The sequence below is a fragment of the Pogona vitticeps genome, chromosome 5, assembly GCF_051106095.1.
Source record: "Pogona vitticeps strain Pit_001003342236 chromosome 5, PviZW2.1, whole genome shotgun sequence".
Classification (NCBI taxonomy): Eukaryota; Metazoa; Chordata; class Lepidosauria; order Squamata; family Agamidae; genus Pogona; species Pogona vitticeps.
Window position 1 is genome coordinate 1973581 of NC_135787.1, and position 19841 is coordinate 1993421.

At 52.9% G+C, this 19841-nt stretch overlaps 1 protein-coding gene across 1 annotated transcript; it reads left to right on the forward strand.

The window, feature by feature from the left end:
• Positions 1–15064: 15064 nt before the first annotated feature.
• On the forward strand, positions 15065–19841 carry TEX261 (testis expressed 261). The gene is made up of 6 exons (XM_073002180.2): positions 15065–15217; positions 16094–16173; positions 16683–16836; positions 17266–17333; positions 17615–17717; positions 18573–19841. Exons 1-6 carry the CDS (start codon positions 15148–15150, stop codon positions 18686–18688), a joined length of 591 nt encoding a protein of 196 aa, XP_072858281.1. The 5' UTR covers positions 15065–15147; the 3' UTR covers positions 18689–19841.

Consider the following 19841-nt stretch of genomic DNA (forward strand, 5'->3'; position numbering starts at 1 on the left):
GGCAGCCACTGAGAGCCTTGTTCACCCAGCCCGGCGGAACAGGGGAGGTTGGGGGAAGGGAAGGGCAGGTCCTGGAGAGGGGGGGCAGCCACAGGGGGCTCCCAGCTCAGCAGCACCCCTTGCCTCAACCCCCCAAGTCCAAAGCCTGAGACCTGGAGATGGAGCCAAGCTCTCCCAGCATCCTGGCTGTCAGCAGAAGGAGGCGTGGAAGCCCTCGAGAGCAAGAGAGATGGAGTGTTGCGTGACCTTCCGGAGACCAAAAGAGAGCCAAATGTCTTCGCCAACATACAGATGTTCATCAGCAACGCACCTGAAGTGTCGCACTGCTGATCACAAATCTGGGCTCTGCCTCCGAGAAGCTCGCGCTAGAACTCCCCCGGTGTTGTTTGAAGGGGCTTTTTGTTTACAACCATCATGGGTAAAACTCTTCTAGATGCGCCTGGCGTCTAGAATGCCTGCTTCCTGCAAGAGGACCTTGAAATAGCCAGAGGGAGGCCATCAAATCTGGAGGACCTCCCCTCCACCTTCCCCCTGCCTTGGGTTCTCTTGGCCTCGTCTCTCTCCTTCTGGACAGGCTGGATCTGCTTTCGGTTTCCCTCTCCTCCTTTGGTTTGGTTCGGTTGGCGCACAGGCTCCAAGGTCTTGTCTGGGGCTGAGGAGAGGGAGAGGGAGAGGAGGAACCAGCCTGGCCGATGGAAATGGCTTGTGGTCACCCTTGCCTTCGATTGCAAACACACACACACACACACCCCATTATGGATTGGCATGTTCATTTTATTTTTATTTTTGTTTATTTCCAATATTTTATTCCCTCCTTTCTCCTTAAAACGAACCCAAAGCGGCTCACCTCATTAGTGGACAACATTAAAAGCTAGAAAAAACGAAGTCTACAAATAGTAAAAAAGATCCGACAAATGCCACACTAAAAATGGTAAAGAAAACCAACACTCAAAAAAAAAACAAAAAACCATTCAAGGCAGTAAGGCAGAACCATCTATTTTAAAACCTCATTTAGGCCTTTAGGCAGTGACAGAAAGCCTGCCTGGAGAGAAAGGTCTTTGCCTGCTTTTTGGAAAGACAGCCGAGGTGGGGCTAAGTCTGGTCTCCAGTGGGAGGGAGTTCCAAAGTCTAAAGGAGCAGCCCCAGAGAAGAAGGCCCTCTCCCGTGTCCCCACCAAATGCACCTGTGAGCATGATGGGACCGAGAGGAAGGCCTCCCCTGATGATCTTAACACGTTGGGATAAAGTCCCTCCCAGGGCCTTCCCCCTTTCCCTAATTCCCGGGACCGGTGGTTGTTTTTCTCCTGCATCAGCTCTCCGTCTATGTGCCTGATTTTGTTCTCTTTTGCCAGGAGGGACAAGAGACGTTTCCGTTCAGGGCCCAAGGAAGAGTGTTGATCGGCCACCTGTCTTTTCAGCAGCCTCTCTTGGAAGATGCTTCCTCCTGAACGGGGCACAACAGGAGCCACCAACAGCTCTGCCCACGGCTCGTACCAGCCATTTGGTCTCACGCTTGTGTGTCTCGGTCTGTTTGTGTCTCGCTGGGTGTCATACGGACGGGCGCTTAAGAAGAGAGCAGCCTGCCTTAGAGTCCAGCCCTGTCCAGACGCAAAGCCCCACCGAGATCAAGGGGAATTCCTCCCAAGTCCACGGTGAAGAAGAGAACTTCAAAGAACAAATTCACTGAAACATCTACAGGGTGGGTGGGGTGTGTTTGTGTGTGAGAGAGAGAGACATCACAGCCATAGGCTCCCTGCGACGACGACAACAACAACACACACACAACCGCATTATTTAGAAGAAAAGGTGCAGAATCTGTTTTGATCCACAGACAGAATCCTAATTTGGGGAAGTCCTTGGGGGCTTCATCCCAGGAGCGGGGAGGACCAGCAACACTGTTATTTTCACATCAGGCACAAAAAAACCCCCACACAAAACAAAACAAACCCAGAGCTTACAGCTATACCTGTCTGCTCACCTACTCATTTCCGGTGTTTGAGGCTTGGATTGAGACTTGGGAGAAGGTGAGTTGAAGGCTCCACTTGGCTGTGAAACTCAGTGGGTGGCCCTGGACTGGTCAGTCTCTCTCTCTCTCTCTGTCTGTCTGCATGGCCTCCCTCGCAGGGTTGCTGTCAAGAGAAAGTAGGGAAGTAGGCACACCGTCTTGAGCTCTTGGTAGGAAAGGCAGAAAATAATGACGACACTACCTGTTAGGAATCCTGTAACAAACAGACCGCACGGCAGCCCCTGTGTCAGGTCCTTCTCACATTCGCCACGTTCCCAAGAGGCCACGGGAACAGGCGTTCGGTGTGCGCATGGATCAGCCCTCTCGGTGTGTGGATCCCTGGCCCTGCCAAACACCGGGAACCCAAGGGTGTTTATGCACAATGCACTTCTCTGGGTGGTTTGCCTATGCTGGTGCCTTACAAAGGACCTCCTGGGATTTACTGCTGCGCATGTGAACACGTGCACAACAACCGAGGTGTGCCGGCTTGGCTTAGCTTTCCTCTTTACTCTTTCAAATGCCCTGCGGCTGCCTGAGGGGCATGTGTGGTGGGGGGGTAGAGGAAGGAGAGGGTTGCACCGGCCTCGGGCAGGCCGCGCATGCGCAGAAAGTTTTCATGAACACCAGGTTGGCCCTTGTGACTTGGAGTCGGTGAGAAAAGTGCCAGGCTGGATTAATCCAGAGTTGTGTCAGGGAGCCTTGACAACCTCAGCCCCGCGTAGGTGAGTGTGTGTAATGTTAACAGGCGGGTTTCTCAGAGACGTCCTCGTTCAGAGCAGCCCTCGGTGACAGAATATAACTTTGGAAACAATAAACGGAAGAGCTGAATTGGGTGATTCCTTCCCTGGACTACCAAAACCTCTTTGAAAAGGCAGGCTTCTTCATCAGGCTGATGGTTACAACAACCTTCGGGTACGGGAAGAAGCAGGAACACGTTCTGACGTCGTCCCTTGCCAGAGGTTACACCCGTAGCAGTCGTGGCTGCTCAGCTTCCCTTACAGAACCTGCAGGGCTGAAGAGTCACCATGGGGGTGACGTGTTCTTGGGGTTCGCCTCCAGGGAGGACCCCCTCGATACCCCATCTCCGGAAGAACCCTTGCAGACGCTCAGGGAACTGCCCTTTGCTTTTGGCCGAAGCACGGAGGTCCCGGCCCGGCGTGGAGGGAGCCTGTGGCCAGCAAAGGTGGCCGTCCCTGGAATGGAGATGTGGGAGGCTACGATTCGTTCCGAGGGGCTTCTCTATATATAAGTTTTTTAAAAGTTTATATTGTAAAAAAAATGATGGAGCTCCTCGAGAGTACACCACGTATGTTTCACGAAGAAGGTTTAATGTGTCGTTTTGTTACTTTAGTTCCCCCATCTGTAAAATGGGTACACTGACATCCTCTCCAGCAAGTTTTTTGAACTAACAAGGCTCGTGGGATCCTCGGGGATCAGACTTCACGGGACCCCTTGCTCTCCCTCCAGAGCTCCCCCCACCTCCCCTTCCCTGCCGGACGTGGCGCTTCCACCCTGCAGTCCTCGAAGCCAACAGAAAAACCACCGTTAATGGTACTCGCTGGTGCCCGTCTCCCAGGGCCCTCTCGAAATGGCTTCTTTCCGTTCATTCACCATCCTGGGCCTTTGACCAAGGCCACCACCCTTGCCTCACGAGGCAGCAGGTCCAGGGAGCATTTCATCAGGAGGCGAGGAGACTTTTCTCAGGCCCGTCCAACCCCCTCCGACAAAGCCAAGGAGGCACCCCGACCAGTGGAAGCTGGTGGCAATGTCCCACCTCTGCCTTGGAAATCGGTGTGTGTGTGTGTGCCTCCGAGCTAGACTGTAAGCCCTGTGGGGCAGAGGCCTGCCCTTCGGAACTTCTGTTGTTCTGGAAAGGGCCTCGTGCGTCATCATCTTCATCATTGCAAGAGCAGAAGAGAAGGAAGAAAGAGGAGGAGCGGGCGATCGAGAGGAGAAAAACAGTGGGGAGTGGCGGATGGTGGGAATACAGCTGCCCTCCTTCTTGGAAGGTCCTCCTCATTAGGTCATCCTCGCTCTGGACGGATCCCCGGATGGGGCTCTTTGAGTCAGCTCACGCCATCTGCGGCTCCGAGAGAAAGGCGACTCTGTGCGCCCTCCCCATCGCCAGATTCCCTTCGCCTCTGCCAGGCGGCTCCGAGGCCATTAAGGACAGCGAGCAATCGACACTAATGAGGCTAAGAGGGCCGCCCTTTAGCCCACGGTCCACCGCGCTGGGAAGGCCCGGCTGGCAGCTGGCACAGGTCCAGGACGGCCACATCACGGCCAAGGGGAGATGCCTTCTCCTCCTCCGCTGGAAGAAGGAAGCACGCGGCACGCAGGGGCACCCGGCAAGCGCTGAGCAGGGCCGTGCTGTGGCTGGGGAGCTGAGGGAGCCGGCCATGCCACTCACACCTGCCCCCTCCTGCCCACCGCCCAACCACAGGGAGGGCACCGTGTGGCAGCCGCTTGATCCCGGTTGAATTGTGGTGGTTCAATCAGGCAAAATCCTGGGGCTGGCAGACTTCGTGCTGTGTGCGGATGGAGTCCTCCACAAAAAAGCTCTCGCACGCCTTCCTGAACTACCACGAGGAATCCTGTGTGTTTCCCTACATTAAGAAAATCCGAGGATCCTCTGGATCAGACTGATCCTACTTCAAATGGGATCCAACTGAGACCCTTGTGCCACCTGGATGCTCCCCAGCCCAACCCTGTAAGGGGAGCCATTCCTCCATCCTGGCGCAGTCCCTTGGCAGGATGAATCACCCCTTGTCTAGCAGGATTGGGAAGCCACAGCTATGGCATGTCTCTTCTTTGGATCATGCTCAGCAATGCAAAAAGTGCCTGTGGCCCACAGGGAAGAAAGCGTGGGAAAGTCTGATGTAGATCAAAAGCTGAATAGGAGCCAACAGTGTGATGCGGCTGCAAAAAAAGGCCAATGCTATTTTTGAATGCTATTTTTAACAGAAGTCTAGTCTCCAAATCCCATGAGATACCAGTTACCTTCTATTAAGCACTGGTAAGGCCTCACCTTGTGTCCAATTCTGGACACTGTACTTTAAAAAGGATATCAACAAACTGGAGCAAGTTCAGGGGAAGGCGACCAGAATGATCAGGGGGCTGGAAACCAAGCCTTATGAGGAAAGGCTGAAAGAATTGGGCATGTTTAGCCTTGAGAAAGGAAGGCTGAGGGGTTATATGATAACAGTTTTCAAATATTTGAAAGGTAGTCCTACAGAGGAGGGGCAGGATCTGTTCCCGATCATCCCAGAGTGCAGAACACAAAATAATGGGTTGAAGCCTACAGGAAGCCAGATCTATCTATCTATCTATCTATCTATCTATCTATCTATCTATCTATCTATCTATCTATCTATCTATCTATCTATCTATCTATCTATCTATCTATCTATCTATCTATCTATCTATCTATCTATCTATCTATCTATCTATCTATCTATCTGACTTATATACCGCCCATCAGCTTAATATATGGAAAAACTTCCTAACTGTTAGAGCAGTATGACAGTGGAATCAATGTCCTCAGGAGTTGGTAAGCCATCTAACGCTGGAGGCATTCAAGAGAAATTTAAACCAACCCTTTGTTGGATCTGCAGGGGGTTGGACTTGATGGCCTTGCAGGCCCCTTTCAGCTGCATTATTCTATGATTCAAAGACAATCCGAAAATTATGAGTAGGTCTTGAGGCTAGTACCAGACAAATAAAGTACCTACACAAAAACTCCAACCATCACCCACAAAAAAGGGGGCATAATCAAAACACTGGTAGACCGTGCAAATCGAAACTGTGAAGCTCAGTTTCTCAGCACCGAACTCAATCATCTGAATTGGGCCCTACAGGCGAATGGATGTTCCAAGAATGAAATCACAAGAGGCATCAAACCGAGAAAACGATACCAAACTGAAGAGGAAAAACAGCCACCCACAAATAAAGCATTTCTGCCATACATCAAAGGGGTCACAGACCGCATGGGGAAACTTTTGAAAAAACACAACCTGCAAACAGTATTCAGACCCACCACAAAAATACAACAACTATTATGGTCAGCAAAGGACAGAAGGCACCCCCTCACCACTGCAGGAGTATACTGGATACTTTGCAGTTGTGGCCAGGTATATATTGGGGCCACAAAACGCAGCATCCACACCAGAATCAAAGAACATGGGAGACACTGCAGACTAAAACAACCGGAAAAATCAGCAGTAGCGGAACATGCCCTGAAACAAGCTGGACATGAAATCCTATTTCAAAACACAGAAGTACTGGACAACACCAGCAACCATTATGTTAGATTGCACAGGGAAGCCATTGAAATCCACAAATACCACCAGAGCTTCAACAAAAAAGAAGAAAGTTTAAAACTCAACAAAGCCTGGCTCCCAGCACTGAAAAACAGTCTGCAAAAGATCAACGAACTCTACCCAGCCACAAGGACCCGTGATCACTGCACACAAAAGACCAGCTAAAAACACCCATCAATCACAGTAACAGATAATCTCTCCCCCTTATCACAACAATACACCCACAACAAAAAAAAAACACTGATCACCATAATCACCCAATCTCCTCAAAAGGACAAAAGCTGATCCCACAGCTATACTCAGCCATCCCATAAACTACACCACAGCACAGACAGAGTTCTGACTCCTGTCCTCTGAAGATGCTGGCCAGAGACCGGTGAAAGGTTAGGAAGAAAAACCTTCAGAACACAGCCAAACAGCCCAAAAAGCCTACAAGAACCATCGGATCCTGGCTGTGAAAACCTTTGAGAATACAAATAAATATGCCATGCTCAAACCCAGAGAGTCATACATGTGACCAGACAATATGGGAGTTTTTGCAGCCTCACATGCTGCCTTTAATAGTTTTGGCTTGCAGGGAACTTTCTGCGTTGGGGTGGCTATCAATCTATCCAGCACAAACCAATCATTCCCTCCTGATTCTGAATTCAAAAGAGAACCCATCTATCTGCTCTGTGTTCTTTCCCCCTTTCTGGAGGCTGCTGAAGTTTGTTGTTGAAGGCAATTGTGTTTGCCCACCTTGCTGTCTGATCTGTTCACAACTGTAAGTAATGTTTTTATTCTTTCTCCTATAAATGTCTCAGAAGGAGTTATTGCGACTGTAAGTGCCAGTTAATGAGAAAAAGGAGCGGTTCACTTTGGGGAAATGGAAGGTACTCTGCTTTTTGAATCCCTGCACTTCTGCTGCAGAGGAATTTAACCAAACATTAAAAAAACCTCTGCAACAGCCAACATGGGGAAAGCGGATAGGAAAACAGGGAGCCTCGCCCCATCGCTGCTTGGATCGACAATTGAAATACTCAGAAGGAAGCAGCAAGTGTGTGTGTGTGTATATACATATACATATACATATATATATATATATATATATATATATATATATATATATATATATATATATATATATATATATATATATATATATATATATATATATATATATATATATATATATATATATATATATACATACATATATACATATACATATACATATACATATACATATACATATACATATACATATATATATATATATATATATATATATATATATATATATATATATATATATATATATATATATATATATATATATATATATATATATATATATATATATATATATATATGCTGATATATATATGTGCTGTTACCTGGAGGTTGGAAAAGCTCCTTTTTTGGACCACATCTCCCAGAATCCCCCAGCCAGCATCCAAAAAAAGGGGGGGGAACATTCTCAATTTCTAATGCTACATCATTTGCACACAAAGCATTAGCAGTACTCTGTGTGTGCATGAATCTATAAGAGAAGCCATGGTTTACAATGTGTATGGAAACGGTCGCTGAAGATCGGTGGAGGAGCTTCAGGGAAGCCCACCCCTCGTTTCTCCTTTCTGCCTCGGCTTCTCCCACCTCTGTGAGCTCTCTCTCTACAAGCCCCCGCACAGGATTGTTGGTGAGCACCACGAGAGAGCAGTCCCGGTGAGGAGCCTGGCCCACACAGGGAAAGGGCAAAATCAACATTAAATAGCAGGATGTGTTGGAAGGAGCCACAAAGTGGGCAGACCCTTGGTGTTCAGAACAAGGAACATCGGAGTGGGCTTTGGCCAAACCAGACGGGCCTCTGTGGGGAAATATTTTGCTCAGGCTGACAGCACGGCTGGCTACCCATCCAATGTGGTCTGTGGCATCTCCATTTCCCATTCCCTTTTCCCAGCGACGGCATGGCAAGGAGCTGGGTCTCTGTGGTGGGCAAAGGGCCGTGGCGTGCGCACATCCTCTGAAGCCCCCGCCTTGACCTCCACGATTTTCCAAGCCTCTGCTGCAGAAAGAACATCTCCTCGGAAAGGCCATTGACACATCGGTGTTATGTTTAGTCCCCTTGGCCATTGTGCGTCGGGAGCTGGAAGCGGGTGAACAAGTAAAAGATTTTAGCCGTACAGGTACAAATTGCAAGCCGGGAGATGAGACAGACTGCAACACGATGGAGTTGGAAATAAAAATCCAGAAAGGGCAGCGCTTGTCGCGAGAGGTCAGGCGAAAAAGAAAGGCATTTTCTTCCTCTGCCAAGCAGAGAGAGCCGGTGGGAGAGGGGGACCGGGGACTGGGGCCCGGGCATCTCGGGGCACTCTCTCTCCTCTGGGTGAAGGACAGCCCCGTCCACCTGCTCTTTACTCTTCGAAGAGAGAGACACGCGGGGGGCAAATCGGGCCAGGGGTGTCCGGCTTCCACTCGGCCCCGCAGGCCGACTGCTCCCAGTGCACTCCTCCTGTCCCTTCGACTCTCCATCTTGTCTACAAACCAGAAGGGGCCGTAAAGGAGGAGGTGGACTGACCTGCGCTCTGCATTGCGGATCATCTCCATCTACCGTGAAAGATCCCCCGATACCAGGAAAACCATAGGTCACCTTGAAGGGGGAAGCAGAATTCAGAGGCCGAGGGGAGAGGAAAAGTGGGGCAGGAGGAGAGGGAGAAGAAGGGGTGGGATGGGAAAGAGAGGGTGTGTATGACCCTTTCTGTCCACAGCTCATTTGCTGGATCCTTTTCAGTATTTGTAGACATATTGTTTTTTTACAGTAGCTTTAAATATTGCCTTTCAATGATGTAAGCTGCCTTTGGTCCTTCTTAAGGAGAAAGGTGTGGCAAAAATCTTTTCAACCCACTGACCAAACCCCTCCTGCTGGCTACCTGTTTGTTGCATTTCTTTCCCCACATTTCCTCCCAGGGGGAGGACCCTCCTTGCTTTGTCTGACAAACAAACAAACAAACAAACAAACAAAGAAACAAACAACAGGCCTGTCTGGGTGGGGTCGGCCGGCCGGCTGGAGGAGGGTGACTGGCCGGTGGGCTTCAGGGTTCCGTGGATCTAGAACCCAGATCTCTGGGTTTAGCCTGGACTCATTAAGCACAACACCTCATTAAGCACAACACCTAAGTGGCAGGAGCGGGGAGTTCCCCCTCCCAGCTCTGCATGACTGACAGGAGCGGAAAGGGATGAGGGATGGGTACCACTCCACCCCTCTGTTTCCAGCAGGGGGCGCCCCCTCCTTGCAGTGACATCTGGTCTCCCCCAGGCTGTGACTGGCAGCATCCTCCATCATCGCCTGATAACTCCAGGGCTCCCTTTCTCCCGTGGCAGGTGGGCTCTCTCTGTCCAGAAGCATGAAGGGCCAGACAAGGTCGGTGGAGCCTGAGCAGACAGGCCCCACCGAGAGCCCCATGGGGGGTGGTGGGAAGACCCACGTTCCCTGTGCCGTCCCTTTGCATTAACCTTCCCAGAAAGGGGGCCGCTGGAACATCCTGCAAAAGCCCCTCCCTCCATGCCAAAGCAGGGCCCCCATCCCTCCTCACTTCCCTTCTTAGCCAGGCCCTGCTATGTAAAGTCTGTGGGGAGGAGTTCACAGAGATGGCATAAGGGTGTGTGTGTTTGAGTCAAAGAGGGTGGAGAGTGAGGGCCTGGGGGCCAAAAAGTCAGAGCTGGGGGAAAGCTCCTTTCCTGGACTCCAGCCCCCATCATCCGCTGACCAGCATAACTGGAGTCCGGGAAAGGCACTGGCAAAATGGAACCAGAAGAAGCAGAGCAGCTCAAAGCAACAACGTCAGTGTGAGCATCTGCGGCTGCCTCAAACCGAGTCATCTAGCCCAGGGTGGCGGACCCTGACTGGCAGCTGTCCTTCCTTCACCACCTTCCTGGCCAGGGTCTCCCCCAAGCCTTACCTGGAGATCCTTAGGATCTGGACTGAACTCAGCAATAAACCACAGCAGCTCTACGGTTTTTTGTTCTAATCCTGGGGAAACAAGCAACTGTTTGCCTGAGACTGGAAAGAAAACAACATGGGTAGGACAGACGCTTCGTGGGGAGAACATTCCCTGCCATGGGGTGCCAGCACCGAGAAGGCCCTTTTCCTGGCTGCCGTCTACGGTGCGTAAGGGAGCCTCCAACACAGATCTCTCAGCATACAGGTAAGGCTGGTATGGAAGGAGGAGATCCCGCTCACTCGTCAGAACGGGGGGGAGCTGCTTTATCCAGATAAGACGATCGGCTCCATATTGCCAGCTCTGACTGGCAGCAATGGCTCTCCAGACATTCAGTCAAGTCCCTCACCCCCCCCCCCCCCAACCAGACTTGCCTGAACACCTCTGGTATTCCCTGGTGGCCTCTCATTCAGTTATTAACCAGGTCTGATCCTGTTTATGATAGGTTCCAAAACTGGAAGACAGTGGCGGGTGATGGTTTTGGGGATGGTGCAATGTAGGTGCAGGGATCCGGGTTTTAAAAGAAGAGTGTGCAGTCTGGAAGCAGCACGGAAGCCATTCACACGACAGTTAAGGATCAGGGACAGCTGCCAGCCACCCAACTCTACAAGGCAGCCCACCAGGGCTGGGCTTATAGGTGCATCTTATACCATTTTTGCATTTTAAAAAAGGTCAAAGGGGTTCTCAGCAATGCAGGAAACCCAATGGCTAAATGAATCAGGAAGGCCCATGGAAAGCAATTCATTAAAACCAGGAGAACCTGGGAATGACAGGAGTCAGGCTGGTAATGACTGCCTCCCCCTCCCCCCCACCCCTCGAGGAAAAGGCCTCCCTCCCCCCTGGGGCACAACCCAAGAAGCCTTGTTAGGCCATGGAGGTAGGGAGGGGGGGGAAGCAGGGCTCCCCCCCCTCCCATGTCCACCACCTGGACTGTCTCAGTAGGGCTGTGGGGATGTCCCGGCCGGGGCCGGCCATCTCGGGGCCCAGGAGGCCACACCCTGCGTGCGCCCCAAAAGATCGAGGGGTTGTGTGCGTCTTCCTGAGCAACAAATCACAGCCTTCGCAGGCAGAAGGGGTGGGATGGAGTCCTCGGAGTCTCGGGAATTGTGTGAGCAAGGAGCATGTGTCAGGCCAGGACTTTGGGGGGGGGAGAGAGAGAGAGAGAAATCTTGGTTTCAAATCCCCGCTGAGCCACAAAATGCTTCGGGTCCCCTGGAGTCGTCCCAGTCTGACCCAGAAGGTGGCTGTCAAGAGGAAATGGACAGGGAGAGAATCACACACGGTTCATTCCACTCCCTGAAGAGTGTGTGTGTTTGTTTGTGTGCATGTAATAAAATAACATCGAAAACCCACTTGAATCCCATTCAGGGCAAGGTCCTTCTTGGACACCGTGAATCTCTCTTGCATCCCTCCCACGGGTTTGGAGACTCCTCTCCCCCCCCCCCCCCCCGTGGGACAGAAGGGAGCAGAAAGGCAAAACTACTGTCCTTTCCCAGCGTCCACTCTTGCAGGGGGGCAAACCGGAATGCCTGCCGCTAAGACCGGGGCCTGGCAGCCCCTACGCAGCTGCCGTGCAAAACTGCCTGGTGAAGGCACAAGTGCATGTGTGCATGCATGCATGCGCACGCACACTACACATGTGTCTGCCACTGCCCCAGAGGTGGGCACAAGTATACCAGGAAGGAGCTGTCCCCCTTTTCGACGGACGAAGCCAAGGCTCCACTGCCGCGCCTTCTGCTCCCTGTCCGATCCCAGGCCACAGGCGAGCCAGGGCGAAGGCGATCCGGGCCGACGTCCCTGACAGCCTCGCTGCCAAACAGCTTTAATGAAGGGCATCTCATGCTCCTTCCTTCCGTTCATGCTCCTCGATGGCATTTCCCGGGCCCTCCTCGCTCGATGTCGACTCTCGCGCTCTTCTCTCCCGGAGGGAAAAGCTCCCCCTTGTCAGAGATCGGCCGGGGAGGCCGGCTTGAGGATTGTCAGGGGATGTGAAGGAACAGCTGCCCCTGACAGTCCGTGACATTTAAGGGGCTTCAATGTGATGTGGGATGCAGCATACGGTTATTTCTTGGACTCCGGAGCCTGCCTCAGAGACAGAAGGGTGAAGATCGGGATCGACCGATGCAGCTTGTTCTTGTTACACAGCAACGCTGAAAGCAGCCTTTCCGGGACCCAGAACTTTCGGGTTCTTCCAGCCAGTTCTGACTGGCAGCAGCCCGGGCAGGACACGCCTCAAACCCTTACCTGAAGACCCCTCCTGGAATTCCCTGGGGGGGGGGACTCCCCTCCAAAGGCAAACCAAGCCAAACCCTGCTTAGCATCCCAAATCAGAGGGGCTTCATTGTGTTCTACCAGGATGGGAGGGTGCTGCGCAACAAAGCCAGGGGATATGAGAAATGTCCCCCAGAATCCTTCGAACTCAAACCACCCAAAAGCACAATGGGCTAAGGATACAGTTTCACATGCCTGTTGCAAACAAAGTGTAAAAAAAGGTTTCACTTATGGATCTCACAGATCACTTCGATCTGACAATTTCAAAGTAACTGCAACAATAAGAAAACCCCAAACCCAGGTCTATAGAGCCTGTGTCCTGAGCACACTCCTGTCCTGCAGTGAGTCCTGGACCTTTTGTGCACGGCAGGAGAGGAAGCTGAACATGTTCCATTTTTGGTATCACCTGGCAGGACAAAGTTCCAAACAGAGCAGTCCTAGAACAAGCTGGAATTGTTAGCATGTATACATTACTGAAACAGCGATGTCTACGTTGGCTTGGGCATGTCGTGAGAATGGCTGATGGTCAGATTCCAAAAGATCTCCTGTATGTAGAATTAGTGCAGGGACATCGCCCCAGAGGGAGACCGCAGCTGCGATACAAGGACATCTGCAAGCGGGATCTGAAGGCCTTAGGAATGGATCTCAACAGATGGGAAACCTTGACCTCTGAGCGTTCAGCCTGGAGGCCAGCGATGCATCATGGCCTCTCCCAATTTGAAGAGACCCTTGTCCAGCAGGCCGAGGCAAAGAGGAAGTCCCAAAACGAGCAAAATTAGGGAGCTGGACAGGGGACAGATTGTATTTGTTTTCAGTGTGGAAGGGATTGTTGTCACTCTCGAATTGGCCTTCTCAGCCACTCTAGATGCTGTTCCAAGTCCTCTATTCAGAGCATGTGACCAGAGTCTCTTGAGACTGAAGGATGCTTAATCCTGCAAGAAGTTTAGCTTTTTCTTCCCCAATTCTTTAGCCTGATAACTGCCCCGAGTACCTGACCCACGAGATCACCCAGTGGCGTTGCAGGATGATGGAGGAATGTGGTCACTGTTCTCCAGGCTCCACCTGCAAAGCCGAGCCGGTGCGGTGAACCTGGAGCTGAGGCGAAGCCTTCTCAGCCCAGTGGGAACGGTTCTGTCTGGACCTGCCCAGGAAGCGGAGTTCCCCTCCTGATGGAAGAGGGAACCCGGCCGGCCTTCTTCCTTTCGAGGGGAACAGGCGAAGCCAACCTCGGTGCAAAAGGACGAGGGGAAATCCCGGTCCCGGCCAGGACCTTCCTCCACGCAGGCTGGCCGCAGTGCTTGGCTTCTGCAACTGGGACCGTCCATGGAGTCTGCCAGCCGAATTTGGGATGAGGAGGGGATGGGGGGGGGGGGCTGGCTGCGGCGACCTCTTCCCACCTGAAGTGAATGGAGCCAGCGTGGCCTTAAGAAGGTGTCTGTGAGTTGCAATTTTTTTTCGTTAAAAAAAAAACACTTTTCCCAAGCTCTACAGTGACCCCCCCTCCCCAACAGGGGTGCAAAAGTCACGGGAGCGATGCCCCCCCCTCCTCAAAGCCAAGCCAGGGTGGAGAGCTTGGCTTCCCTGCCCAAGGGCTGCGGCGAGTCTTCCAAAGGAGATTGTGGGGCAGGGACCCCTTTGGATGGTGGGGCTGCCCCCCCTCCGTCGCCCTTCCTCCAGCCTTCACTTTCTGGGGAAGCTTTTTCTAGGCGATCCGGCTAGAAAAAGCTCGACTTTTAAGGTGCCCCCCCCCCCGTTTTGGTCTCTTTTTCACTTTCTGGTTTCTCTTTGGTTTTCACCTGTAATAACTGCAGGGCTGAGAGCCCCCCACCCCCAACAACAACAGTTCCAACCTCACGGCGAGCTGGTGCATTTTGGTCCCCGTGTGTGTGTGTGTGTTCTGGGAGTTGTAGTCCAACAAGGGAACCGTTCCAAGCCCCTCCCTCACCTACACATTCATCGGGCTATAACACCTCCTTGGGCTCCAGAAATTGTGTGTGCGTGTGTTCTTTTTTTTGGGGGGGGGCTGTAGATAGAACCCCCCCCCCCTTGCATGCTCTCCCTGGGGCTTTCCGGCGAGCGGGGTCTCCAGCAAGACCCGGCGGGGCGTCTCGGCTCTTGCGCAAGGCGACCCTCCCAACCGCGGATCGGGGCCATCAATCAAGAGCCACCCCCTTTACAAAAGACCCCCCCCCCATTCCCCTTCTCCTCCTCCTCTTCCCCATTTCCAGGCGGGGGCCAGTTCCGGCGGCTTGGTTTTTTTTGGGGGGGGGAAGCCAAGCGGAGGGAGGGGCGCCCGGGGCTCCCACGCGGCGGATCCCGGACCGCGGCCAAGGTTTTCCCCGAGCCTTTCGGGGGGGGGGGGACTCGAGCGCCCCGCGGAGCCTCGCCCTGCCTGCAGGGCCGCCTCCCGCCCGCCCGCTAGAGGCCGCCGCGGCGCTCCCTGGCCGCTCCTCCCGGCCCGCCCTCTATGGTGGCGCCCCCGCCCCCTCCCCGCCCGCCACTTCCTCCTGCGGCCGGAAGTGGCGGGCGGGGCCACGGCAGCCGAGGCGCCCGGGGAGGCGACGACGAGGACGAGGATGTGGTTCATGTACGCGCTGAGCTGGCTCGCGCTCCTCATCCAGGCCGCCTTCGTCACCCTCGGCATCGGTGAGGAACCCCCCCTCCCCAGGGAGCGAATGGTCTCGCCCTGCCGCCGGACCCCTCGCCCTCCCCCCCCGCCTCGGGAGCCCCGGTGGTACGGCCCGGGGAAAAGGCCGGGAAGGGGGCGCGGCCTCTCCCACCCCCCCCCGCCCGCTCGCAGTGGTTCTTCCCGGCTCTCCCTGGAACGGGGCGTGGCCGCCAGCTGCGTCGCTGGGCATGGAGCCTCCCCGGGCAGGAGCAGTCTACCTGCGGAGAGGGCTCGTTTGAGGAATGGGGCGAGGGTCGGGGGTGGGGGTGGGTGGGTTGCAACCCCACTCTTGCCTCCCGCCAGCCTCTTGGCATGGGCCATTGCCATTCCCATCATCCCCAGCCAGCCCTGTGTTTCCCTCCTGACGCTTGTGGGGTATGGGCCACATGCAAAGCCCCCCCCCAATAATAAGGCGTCTCAGCCCCTCTCTCTGAAGGGAGAAGCTCTGCTGGAGAGCTCGGGGGTTGAGGGGTCTCCGGCTGCGGAGCCAAAGGTTGGGAGTTCAAATCCCCACCGCCGCTGCCCCCTCGGGCTTCTTTGATAGGGGCTGGTCTTGATGATCTTATAGGGTCCCTTCCAGCTGGGCCCAAGGCAAGATGAGGAGGGGGAGGAGGAGGAAACTTCCTTGCGGTGAACACCCTGGAGCAATAGGACCGTTAAGTGAAACAAAGGAGATCCCCCAAAACAATGTCTGGGGTAGCAGATTTGCCAACAGAAGCACACAGTAAATTTTTTTTTAAAAAAAAAGTATTAAAAATTGCCTTTAAGGAGCCACCACATTTTTGCCTTTTTTTAAAAAAAACACTTTTTGTTTCTGGCCCGCTCCCCCAACCCTTCTCTCCTCCCTTTTCCAGCGGCCGGCTTGTACTACTTGGCGGAGCTGATAGAAGAGTACACCGTGGCCACCAGCAGGGTCATCAAGTACATGATCTGGGTAAGGGCGGGCAACGCGCTCCCCGTCTCCTGGGGGATCCTCTGGAGAGAGAGCGTTGGGGCGGGCCTGGACCTGAACCCGCACCATGGCATGTAAGAAGGAGTCCCCCAGGCGTCATGCTTGAGGTGAAGCAGGAGGGAGAGAGACTTTCCTTCAGAGGGCAAGCCGGGCTGCCTCTTTGGGTCTTGCTTCCGTTCCCTGGGAAGACCGCTCTGGTCAGCTGTTCTGGCCCCTTTCCTCTAGCCTTCTCTGTGGTTTCTGGGGCGGGGGGGGGAGGAAAGTGGGAAGGTGCTTTGTCCCATTGAGATTTCCTCTCCAAAGCGCACGCATGCCTGGAGGCTTTGGGGAGTACCTTTGGAAACAGGCGCCTAAATGGGCCCTTGCAAGCCAGCTGAGACCAGAGAGGACTCCAAACGATCGGTTTTGTCAGATGATGTCTTCAGCCAGACCGGCTGGTGTGTGGTCGGTAAAGGCTGCTGGAGCTGACGGTGCTCTGCGATCTTTTCTAGTTCTCCACCGCCGTGCTGGTTGGGCTGTACCTCTTTGAACACTTCCCGGGCCTGATGGTGGGCGTGGGCCTCTTCACCAACCTGGTCTATTTCGGATTATTGCAGACCTTCCCGTTCATCATGCTGACCTCCCCAAACTTCATACTGTCCTGTGGTGAGTATCTGGAAGAAGGTGGAGCCAGATTGGATGGTTGGTTAGTTGGTTGGTTTCTAGTTCTCTCAATTTTAGGCATTCTGCTTTGCTGGGACTATGCAGAACCATTCAGTCTTGCTAGAATCCTATTGCACAAGTAGATCTTTTATCCCTGCAAATGAGGAGCTCACAGCTAGGGAATAGCCATTTGTCTGCTGCTGCTGCCCGTTATGTCCCAAGGTTATTTCTGGAGGCAGGCAGGGAACCAGCGCCTCAGTGACTATCACCCTCTGTCATGTCCCTTTCATTTGATATCGGGCTGAATCATCCTCTGCTTGGCATTGTGCCCTCCGCCTGCGCGGCCACCGGCAGGGGCTGGAGGGCAGCTGAGGGATGTGCAGGAGAATTTTGTTTCTTACGTGGAAACTCCTTCCTTCCTTCCTTTGGCAGGGCTGGTTGTCCTGAATCACTACTTAGCGTTCCAGTATTTTGCAGAAGAGTATTATCCTTTCTCGGAGGTAAGAAACAGCCTTTTGGCATTTGTGTGTGTGTGTGTGTCTTGGTCATCTGGCTTTTCTGCCGCCGCGGCTCGTGAACGGCGGCCCTGGCAGGTGAGCCTGCAGCGGCAGACTCTTCCGAGACCTGATCTAGCTCTGATGGGAGCTTCTGGGACACCAACCGTGGGGCACGCTCTGTTTGGGAAGGCCCGGGGAAGGGCAGGTTGTGTAGTGCCAAGTGTGTGGCTTTTCGTGACCTCCTCCTCCTCCTCTTCCACTTCCTCCTCCCGTCTCCTTCCCAGGTTCTTGCTTACTTCACTTTCTGCTTGTGGCTCATCCCCTTTGCGTTCTTTGTTTCCTTGTCGGCTGGGGAAAACGTCCTGCCGTCCACAGTGCAGCCGGGAGGTGAGTTTCGCCATGTGATCCATGCTCTAGTGAACTTTGTGGTCAGAGGGGCATCTTTCGAGAACAGGCACCCAGTGCCAGCCAGCTCCCTGCCCCCAAGGTCTACTCTTTAATGCATCACAACCAAAATGCCAAAAAAATAAAAAATCAAACCCTGGACTGGGGCAAAACAGGAAAATCTGGGACGGCCATGCCATTGTTTGGCGTGAATCAATGGGGAGAGATCAGAGATACCTGTTTGGCTAGAGTGAGTCCAGAGAGGCTTAGGAAAGGGCTGAACCTGATGTTGAAGAAGCAGTTCTGCATCACCTTAGAGCAAACACAGGACTTCCTAGGGTGGACTAGGTGGAGCAGCTGTGTTGACTGGGGCTGCTGGCGACTTCTGTGGCTAATGCCAAGTGCAGCTGGCCATGGATGCTGTGTCGCTGTCTTTGGCCCTGAAGCCTCTTGCTCATGCCTGTCCTTTTCCTGAAATATAGATTTATTTAGCCATTGCCCAGAAGTCTATTTATCTTTCTGCTGCTAAAAACCTGTCTCTGGGATGTAGTACCGATACTGTACAGGATGTGCCAAGAGCCGAGTCATGCATTCACTCTGTCCAGTCGATTAGCTCCAGAGACAAAGGGGCAGGCTTCGCTTCTCCTGATCCTGGCTGGCAGAAACGCATGAGTCCAGCAAGATGGGGCAGTGGAGTCATTAGCTCTTTTGGGAGTGGGGGGAGGGAGAGAGACCATACTTCTCTTCCCCCCCCCCCGCAAAGAAATGGGGATTGGGCAAGTGAAGTTGGGGTGGAAAAAAAGCATTATTTCGTGGAGGGTCTGATTACATCTGATCCCCTTCTGTTTGTCTTTTCAGACGACGTGGTCTCAAACTACTTCACGAAAGGGAAGCGAGGGAAACGCTCCGGCATCCTGGTCATCTTTTCGTTCGTTAAGGAAGCCATCTTGCCAAGTCGCCAGAAGATCTACTGATGATCCCACCCTCCTCCCCTGCCTCTTCTTCTGCTCCTCCTCTGAGTGCAAGGTTGCCGACCGGCCCATCTTTCCAAGGGACACGCTTGGGAGGAATAGATGCTGGGGACTGCCGGGCCAGCGACCTCAGGCCCACACAGGCTCTGCTCTGGACCACTCCCATTTTTGATGGCCTTTTATTAAAGTGGTTGTGGTCAGGAAAGCTGAGAAGCCGTACGAGACTTCGGGTTCCTGTGTCTCCTGTCCTTAGGGTGAACTTTTGTTATCGATTCCTGTTTGAGCCAAAATGGTTTTGGGATAGGCGCTTTTGTTCACAGACTTGTCTTTTCCTTGGAATGAAGGGCTTCCGAGGTATGATAGGGATTTACGCAGACTTACAATGAAGTCATGTGCATCCTCCCACCAAGTTTTTCCGTGTGGAAATTGGTGGAGAACGAGGGAGAGGCTACACCTCCGTAGGCACTTTTTCATTCATCTGTATTGGGGTGTCGGTGGAGAGACACAGGGAGAAATTTGGCCTGGGTGTCGGGCTGGGACAAGCAGCTCTGGAGGCACATCGGCAATCAGCTTCTCTGTAAATGGATCCTAATGTCATGGACCAGGAACTCAGCATCTCTCCTTTCCCTCATTTTTAGCTGGAGTCTCCCCCTCTTGAGGTGTTTTTGGAGAGTCATTGACAGGCCTTTTTTAAAAAAAAAAATTGGGCAATCTAGGCTTGATTATTTGTGCAGATTTCTTCAATCCCCACTCTTTCAGCATTTGAGTTGCATACCTGGGGAGCCCGGTTCAAAAACGAGGGCATATCTGCCCTCTGGCAAAGGTTTCACTGACTGGGAACCTGCCACCCTAAGTGGAAATTGGACTCCCCGAGCACCAGAGAGAATATGGACGTAAAAATTAAAGACTGCTTGTGGAGAAGTGACCAGAGGCTGCTTGAATGTTCCTGGAGTGCAAAAGGCTTATATCTTTTTCTTCAGGCAGACTAGGCTTGCCAGTGGCCATCTTCCTTCCCTGGAATGAGTTCTGGAGGTTCCAGCTGGCGAAGGCTGATCGCGGTATCATTTTGTTCTTAAATTAATGAACATTTGGTTTCTGTTTTAGCACACAATCTGTGTTAATAAAGGTGTGATAGTTAAATTTGCCTTAAAAGCAA

What these genes read in the sequence shown, in the direction of transcription:
- TEX261 (XM_073002180.2), top strand. Translation starts at nt 15,148, where the DNA reads ATGTGGTTCATGTACGCGCTGAGCTGGCTCGCGCTCCTCATCCAGGCC. An exon ending in CTTCGTCACCCTCGGCATCG is followed by an intron (nt 15,218 to 16,093) that starts GTGAGGAACCCC and finishes TCCCTTTTCCAG; the next exon opens with CGGCCGGCTTGTACTACTTG. An exon ending in AGTATTATCCTTTCTCGGAG is followed by an intron (nt 17,334 to 17,614) that starts GTAAGAAACAGC and finishes TCTCCTTCCCAG; the next exon opens with GTTCTTGCTTACTTCACTTT.